The 8,176-nt window shown below is 36.1% G+C and overlaps 1 protein-coding gene across 1 annotated transcript; it reads left to right on the top strand.

Annotated features, from left to right (window-relative positions):
• The first annotated feature begins 97 nt into the window (after positions 1-97).
• Positions 98-5,526, top strand: LOC105212103 (protein zer-1 homolog). The gene is made up of 11 exons (XM_029040196.2): positions 98-238; positions 901-1,277; positions 1,777-2,474; positions 2,544-2,621; positions 2,685-2,809; positions 2,867-3,038; positions 3,101-3,262; positions 3,351-3,512; positions 3,588-3,737; positions 3,801-4,046; positions 4,110-5,526. Exons 2-11 carry the CDS (start codon positions 974-976, stop codon positions 4,269-4,271), a joined length of 2,259 nt encoding a protein of 752 aa, XP_028896029.1. The 5' UTR covers positions 98-238; positions 901-973; the 3' UTR covers positions 4,272-5,526.
• Positions 5,527-8,176: the final 2,650 nt, after the last annotated feature.

Genomic DNA, 8,176 nt, shown 5'->3' with positions numbered 1-8,176 from the left:
GAAATTCCGCATATTTACAAAAAAATGGTACGATTCTATTACTAGAATAATTTAATAGAGAAATTGTCGGCCGGCAATATGGCTTCCAAAGCATTCACTGAATGTACCATAAGATTTATATACAAACTTGCCATATGATTTGTGACAGATAAAACGTCAAACAAAAATAAAAAAAAACGAAATATAATAAAAAATTTCACTTCCTTCAATTCGAGGACAAATCAAATTTATTTAAAAAGTAGGTGAATTTTAAAGTTTGAGTTCGCATGAACAGCAGAAAAAGTACAGAATTCACTTTTGTAATTCTCACAAAACTGAAAACAATAGAATTAAATGAATATTTAGTGAATCAAGTCAGCTGCGAAGTTGTGGAAAATCGACGAATGTACAAAAAACATTAGAAAAAAAGGAACTCAGGAGAAGTAAACCGAAGAAATTTTGTTATTTAGTGGTACAAAGTAAAACTAAATCGATATTGTTTTCTTTCGAATAAGAGATATTAAGTTTCGTGATTTTTGTTTACGTAGTAAACAGAAGGGGTGTGAAGAAGGCAGTAAGCAAAGCCGTAAACTGTGCTTAATAATGCATTGATAATTCACATATTTGCATATTGAAAGACGCGTATAAAATATAAAAAAAAACAATACTTAGAAATATGTTATTGAAATCTTATTGGCATAAACTTCGAACATATTTGCCTTTAGCTGTATGTATTGCATATAATGCAAGTAAACTTTGGGCTGTTAGCTAATTACTCCTGAAGTGCAAAATTGTGCACTACACTTGTTTTGGAAAGCTCTTCACCACATCAAATTAGTGTTACTGGATTTTTATGAAAAATGCATTAAAGCGTCATATCGAGTTGAGGGTTTATTAAATATGCTTCTCCTTTACTTACAGATCCTTTCAATTGGTGAATCGGACAAACTAAATCCTAGTGACGTCATCAGATATATTTTCGCCACGCCTTGAAATGAGTGGCAAAGTTCGTTTAAAGGAAAATGGGTATCTCGATGAAGACCCAATGACACTTCAAGATATCATTTATAAGTATATATGTGAAAACTTAGATGTAATAAGTACGCCAAACATCTGTGGTACCCAACGGCAACTAAATGAGGGCATCGTTCTTCCAAATGACATTTGCGACCGGCTGTTGACAGCATGCCAGCGCTTTCGTCGCCAATTGGGTGATGATGTGATAAATATTTTTCAGGATAGTACGCGAACCTCGTTAAAAATAGTGCACTTGAGAAATAGCCCTTTAACTAATACAGGTAAGAGATGCAGCAACTCCATTACCATTACTTTACGTATTGTAATTGCGTTTACGTTGTAAATTAGTTATGGAAATGCGATTAGGGAAATTTTGTAAATTTAATTTTCTTTTGAAATATAAACATGAATCACACGTTTCACATACATATGTACATATATACTATAATCGATTGTGAGTGTGCATGCAAATACTTCAGATAGCGGTTTTACTTAATTGATTAAGTTGCAAATGAATTTGAATGAAACGTCACCGACCTTCTAATAACAATATGTAATACAGCTATGTAAAACTAGTTTTTCATTTATAAATTGGAACACTTAAATCTATATATCACATATATACAACATACAACATAAACCACTTTCTAACCGTTGCGAAATGTAAAAGTCGAGCATTATTCATATGTATACAGTTTAACGTTAAACAAATTATGCGTCGTTAGAGTGATTTTCGATTTATTATATGTCTCATTGAAATTCGTCAATTTATCTACACAGGTTTGGAGATGCTTATGCGCCATAAGTTGTATTCCCTTACGATATGGTACTGTAATCAAATAAATGTGCAATCGGCCAAGCTGCTGACATTATACGGTGAGGGTCTTCGCTCTCTAGAACTCGGCATTAATGCGCACATGCTGCAAAGTTCTGAGCCGAACGAGAAAGAACCTGTAGATTTTGAATTCAATTGCCCGCATCTTCGTCGATTAGTTTTAAATGGTGTAGTGCTGCATAATGGCTTGCGACTAAATTGTCTACTCGAACTAACCCATCTTGATTTGACATCCTGTGTATTAGGTGGCTTCAGTTTGGAAGTACTAGCTAGCCTGCCACTACTACATACTCTAATATTATTTAATGTATGGCCAATTGCTAATCAATTGCAAGCAATTTGCCTGCTGCGACGCTTGCGTACATTGGACATTTCAATCAGCAATTCTGGCAATGGACATGGAACCTACGATTTACCCGATCAAACGTTGGAAATGATAATGAACAACTTACGAGAACTAACACATTTGGATATTTCGGGTACAAATCTAGCGGGCACCGGTGTGGCAACGAAAGAATCGAATTTCAAATTGCGCACCGATATACCGGGCCTGGAGTCGCGCATACAGCGGCCATTACAGTTTTTGGGTCTCTATCATACGGCGCATTCAGCTTGCAAACGGCACGATATACCGGCGAATGAGGTATGGCAATTTATTTTAACCAAAAATACTATTTTATAGTAAATATATATGTACATATATTTACAAAAGATCGCGGGTGACGCCAATGAACTACAAATCCTTACGGCGGCAAGGTATTACTATGACAGGCCGATGCTTCTAACGAGAGTAAGTAAGCAGAACGTGTCCAATCATACTAACCACTAACCTCAAATTGCTTATTTCATTTAGGTTTTGAATGATCTGTACCACCTTTTCCGATTTGAGATTTGTAAGGACATACATCTGGCTTTAGATGCCGTGCTCACAGCTATGGATAGACATTTGAAATTCAAGCACATGCAAATTTCGGGAAGGTAAACATAAAAATGGTGTATTTCAATATTTGTATGCCTGCACTCTTTCTATTCCAGTGCTACGCTATTTTACATCGTTAAGGGGCGCGATCGCTCAAAATTCGGTACTCCCTTGCGCCATCACATTATTCGTACACTACTCAACGGTATGGAAACGCATCTTACTGATGATACGATGCTCCGAAATGGTTATCTAACGTTGACACAATTTCAAATGCCAAATGATGTCGTAAGTCTTATTCCATATACGGTTTCTTCTTAGCGCTAAAACAAATTTTGTTTTTTTTTCAGTTGTTCGTGTATGAGCGTCTCATAAAGGTCTTGCTGCATGGCGTCTCGAAGACTGAGCAAGAAGGCTTTGTACAGAGGATAGCGATATATTTATTGAACACGTTGGCGTGTCAGGTGGACGGCAAGCAAAAACTGTTCTTAGGCGAGTTGGGTGTCGTTAGTGTAAGTATACATCAGATTATAACAGTTCACCGATTGCTACTGTAGTTGATATTATAACAATCGATTCTTATTTGCTTTCTTCATTCAGACAATGTTAAACTTAATTAAGGATCGTTTAACGCGGTCGGTGTTTGATGATGTCATGGAAGTGGCATGGTCAACAATGTGGAATGTAACAGATGAGACTGCAATAAATTGTAGAAGATTTTTGGAGGGACGTGGAATGGAGTATTTCTTGAAATGTCTGCGTGTAAGTAAAACAGAGTTAGTTTGGGACTCCATTTGTACCTTTTTCAATTATCTTTGTATATGAAATCTGTTGTAGACCTTCCCCGATCGTGATGAGTTATTGAGGAATATGATGGGCCTCTTAGGTAATGTCGCAGAAGTTAAGTCGTTGCGACCAAAACTTATGACACAAGAATTTATAGAAGTTTTTCGCAACTTATTAGTGTCGGCAAGTGACGGTATCGAAGTAAGTAAATTTAGTTATAAAACACATTTGAAAGTTTAACTAACTCGTACAAAACACGCTTAGGTAAGTTACAATGCGGCGGGTGTGCTGGCGCACATCGCATCGGATGGACCAGAGGCATGGACAATACCGTCGCCAAGTCGAGATAGCGTGCTCATACGCTTAGTGGAAGCCATTAGGCGTTGGGATATAAAAAGCGAAAGGAACATCAATTATCGCAGCTTCGAACCGATTTTGGGATTGGTGCGCTGCTATGAGACGCCACAATGCCAACACTGGGCTGTTTGGGCTCTGGCCAATTTAACGCAGGTATGCAAAGTTGTTGTTGTTATACTTTTTAAAATATAGTGTGTTAATGGAAATCCCTTTTAGGTTTACCCAGAGAAATATTGCCAGCTGGTGAAGGAGGAACATGGTATAGAAATATTGACTGAACTGATTCAAGATCCACGACCATACGAGGATATAAAGTTAATTGCGCGCAAAGTAATTGAAAAGTGTACACATTGGCCCAATTGGCTGCTAGACGGCTAAAATCAGTACAGTTGTGTAAATTTATGAAAAATCAAAATTAGTAAGAGTTGAGATAGAGAATATCACCGAATAACAAGTGAGCTAAGCTAACTAAAGCAAGAGCAAACGTAAACGAGCGGCACTCGCATTGGCAGGTATCAGCGAGTATAGACATTTGTGTAAATTTGTTCTCTGCTTCCTCTCAAGAAATGTTTATTTTTAAATGGTATACTGTTTATTTAAATTATACACAAACGATTATATTACATTATCATAAAACAATGTAAAATTATTAACGTAAGACCGAAGTCGCGATAAGGAATTCATGGGTTAAGTAAGCTAAATAATAATAACAAAAAAAAAAAAAAAACAAAACAAAGAAAACAGTGAAAGCAATGTACGGAGGAGACACGACTTCGTCATTTCAATATTTACAACGCATGTATATAGATTATGTTTGCTCGAACTTAGCCATTTAATATCAATTAGAACAACAACAAAAATAATATTGCTTATGGGAGCTGTTAGCAACTGTGGCGTTTTTTTTTCATTGTAAACTCAAAGAGATTAACCGCTCATCAAAAGAAATGAGTAATGGACAAAAACAAAAAAATAAGTGAAATACAAAAACACATGAGAAAACTCTACCCTAGGTGGTGTTCTTAGCATTAATATACTATATATATATATACATATGTATTCAAACATTTATCATTCATTACATACATACATAGGTCATGTATAAAACATATTTCATACCAGTTTATTGCAGATTCACTTACCATTCAATTACATTACATAATATACAATGTAAATCCATTATAAAATGCAACTTGTTTTCATGCCAATCACAATTGTAAATATTCCGTATAAAAAAGCCGTTATAGTAGTGCGTATATTTGAGTTTTATTATTGTTTTTTAATCAAAAATCTTACGATTGTTCTTTCAAAAGTTGAGCTATGTAGATGCAAGTTGTAGTAAAGAAGAGTGGGAGAGTTAGTTGGACCTTAAATTATTTTGTATTGCAATACATCCATAAACCATACATACATATGTAAGTACAATTAGTGGCAGCTATGCGTAATTTAATTATAGTACTTATGTATAACCGTTTGGTTGGGTCTTAACTTCAGCCTAAATAAATTAATCATATTTACTCTTCATCGAAATAGTTGTTGAATGCTCTGGTAGAGGAGCGTTGCAGTAGTAATGTGCAAGATATTTAAATTCACGCCCGCCGCTCCACTTTCGTCATAAGCTCTTTGAAATGCAGAATAGGTACATACATACATACGCACTCTCAACTTTGACAAACAGAGAAAACTTCGTTTTGAATGTAAAATAAATCGTAATAAAAATATTGAAACCAAACGTCTTCTTTCCTTTCTTTGAGATTCCACAGCGCTGCATAAGGGTTTATAAAAAACAAACATACACACATACTTATATATATTATAAGGTATCACTTGCAATTTATTTCCACACAAATCGATTTATCTACATGAAAGTATACAGAATTTGTAAACGCGTCAAGAGTTGTTTGACCAAAAAAAAAAAAAAAACTAATAATACTGATAAAATGAAAATACAATTTGTTTCACACGAAATTTATCCAGAAAATAAAAAAGAAAACTGCAAGGAACAGAAAACATCTAGCGGCGACGACGGCGTGAGCGCGATCGTCTACCACGACTACGACGCCTCTTACTGGAGCTGCGGCGTCGCCGCCGGCCACCTCGGTCGTATATGCCTCCACCCTCCTCATAATCAGCGGCATCTGTCGGCTGCATGTAAAATAAGAATGCAAATGACCATTAAATGTCACTAACGACCGAGCCAACACGCATGTGTGCCTCGGCTTGGCTTACGCTCACCTGCAATTTGCGCGACTTGCGCGAGGTTACAACATCTTCCTCCGAACTGGAGACACTCAACTCATCCGACAATTCGTCGTGATGGTCACCTTCATGATCGTCGTAAATGTGACTGCTTTTACGTGTGCTTGTCGTAGCGCTCTTCGTTTTACTCATTTCCTGGCGTTTCACTGCCTCACTGCCTCACTGGTTTCGTTGCAGATCGCTGGTTGTGCCTCAGCTGCCGGCACCTTTGCTAGTGATCCTTTACTTGTGGCGTGCTCGTGTCAAACATGCGCGCTCGTCCTTTTTCTTTCTTTGCTAATTGTTTAAGCCTTTTTATTTTTGATTTCTTTCTTTTTTCGCACAAGGATTTTTAGGGATTTTGTTTTGTTACAACAAAAACTAGTTGGTATTCGAATTTTTTTGCACGTTGGATTTTTTTATTGAAATATTGAAAATATAGTTATAAACGTTGCTCAAGTTCAATACCATCTATCGAATGAGAATTTTTTTGAAAATTACAAGTCAATAATTTTCAAATCTAGTGATCTTTGGAAGGTATCTACGATTGGAATAGCACAATTATGGGTTTATTTTATATACAGTATTGGTGCCACGGCTACAAGAACCGGAAATAAGAGACCAAAATATAGAAAATTGGCAAATACGATTCTTATTCATGAAGAAGTCTGGTTACCATACAACGGTATCGACATACTATTATACAATGAAATGTATTAAAGGTTTCTTCTTGACTTTAACACAGCTCAAACGATTTTGGTCGAGTCCCTAATGCATCGTCTCCCCCTCTTTTGCAAAGCTAATTCCAATTGGAAACATCAACGTTTTTATTCACCTCCTTTTCATTCCATTAGCTCCGCACTAAATATGTATTTATCTTGGCGGTAATTCCTGCTCTGACGGGGTGTCTCGACTAGCGTAGCCAGAATTATAGCACTGTTTTTACTATTTCGTAATGATCTCACTTTCCACTAGACCTATTGGTCTTACTTCGTTATCCTATTAGAAAACAGCGAGAATAATGGCGAAGTCGTTTAAGTTAAGATAAGGATGTTGTCAGGGTACATTAACAGTTGGATCTTAGTGAAGATTCTAATTGTTTTCTTCAACAATCGATAGATACGTTGTTTACAGAAGAAGACAATTGGTATATTATAATTTTTCTTACAAAGTCCGCATATTTTTTTTTCAAAGAAAGAATTGTATATTTCATGTCTTCCGAAAAATTAAAAAAAAATTCGCAAACATATTTTTACTCTCCTTTCTTATCTGATAAATATTCTTATATACTGTGTTTTTTTTTATGTATTTACATACATATATGCGGAGTATATAACCCATCAATGAAATTCCGCCATTAAGAAAGTCATCACAATAAATTACAATGCAAGCATCTAAAAGCACAGAAGGGCTTTATAATATAAATAAAATAAAGCACATATATGTACGCACACAAACACAAGCGCTGCATTCGGCGCACGCAAACTCAAAATGTAAACAACCCCACAACATGCCGAATAACAAAACAAAATTCGATAAATGCACATACGAGCATACATATGCACATTGCATGTAAACAACCGTAACTTTCAACATTCGCTGCCGGTTGTCCCCACATTTATCAGCTTATTGGCATTCCACATGCTTTCTGCCCTCTTTCACTGTTCAGCTGACGGCGCAGCAGCGGATGTGGTGAGGGTGGTAGACGTTCATAGCATAAGCAAGTGGAAACGGGGGGACACTCTCCCCTTGAGAGATGAATGTGCATAAGAACAACCCTTATAGAGATGATTATGGCCAAAACAAAACAGTTGAGGTGACCAGACTGTTATATTTATAAATAGTAAGTTCAGTAAAGTATGTTTCGAACTGAATATAGAACTTCGATTGAATACTTATAATGGTCTTGATGTACAGTAACTGTAGATTGCACTGCACTCGACAGTTGTGCAAAAGAAAAAAATGAAAATAACGCTTTTAACTAACTGTATTATTTAGTATTTTTTCTAATAATGGTCACCTTAACTCTAAAAATGTCAAAGCTGCCA

This window comes from Zeugodacus cucurbitae, chromosome 4, assembly GCF_028554725.1.
Source record: "Zeugodacus cucurbitae isolate PBARC_wt_2022May chromosome 4, idZeuCucr1.2, whole genome shotgun sequence".
Taxonomy (NCBI): domain Eukaryota; kingdom Metazoa; phylum Arthropoda; class Insecta; order Diptera; family Tephritidae; genus Zeugodacus; species Zeugodacus cucurbitae.
This window is presented reverse-complemented; position numbering and strand designations above follow the sequence as displayed.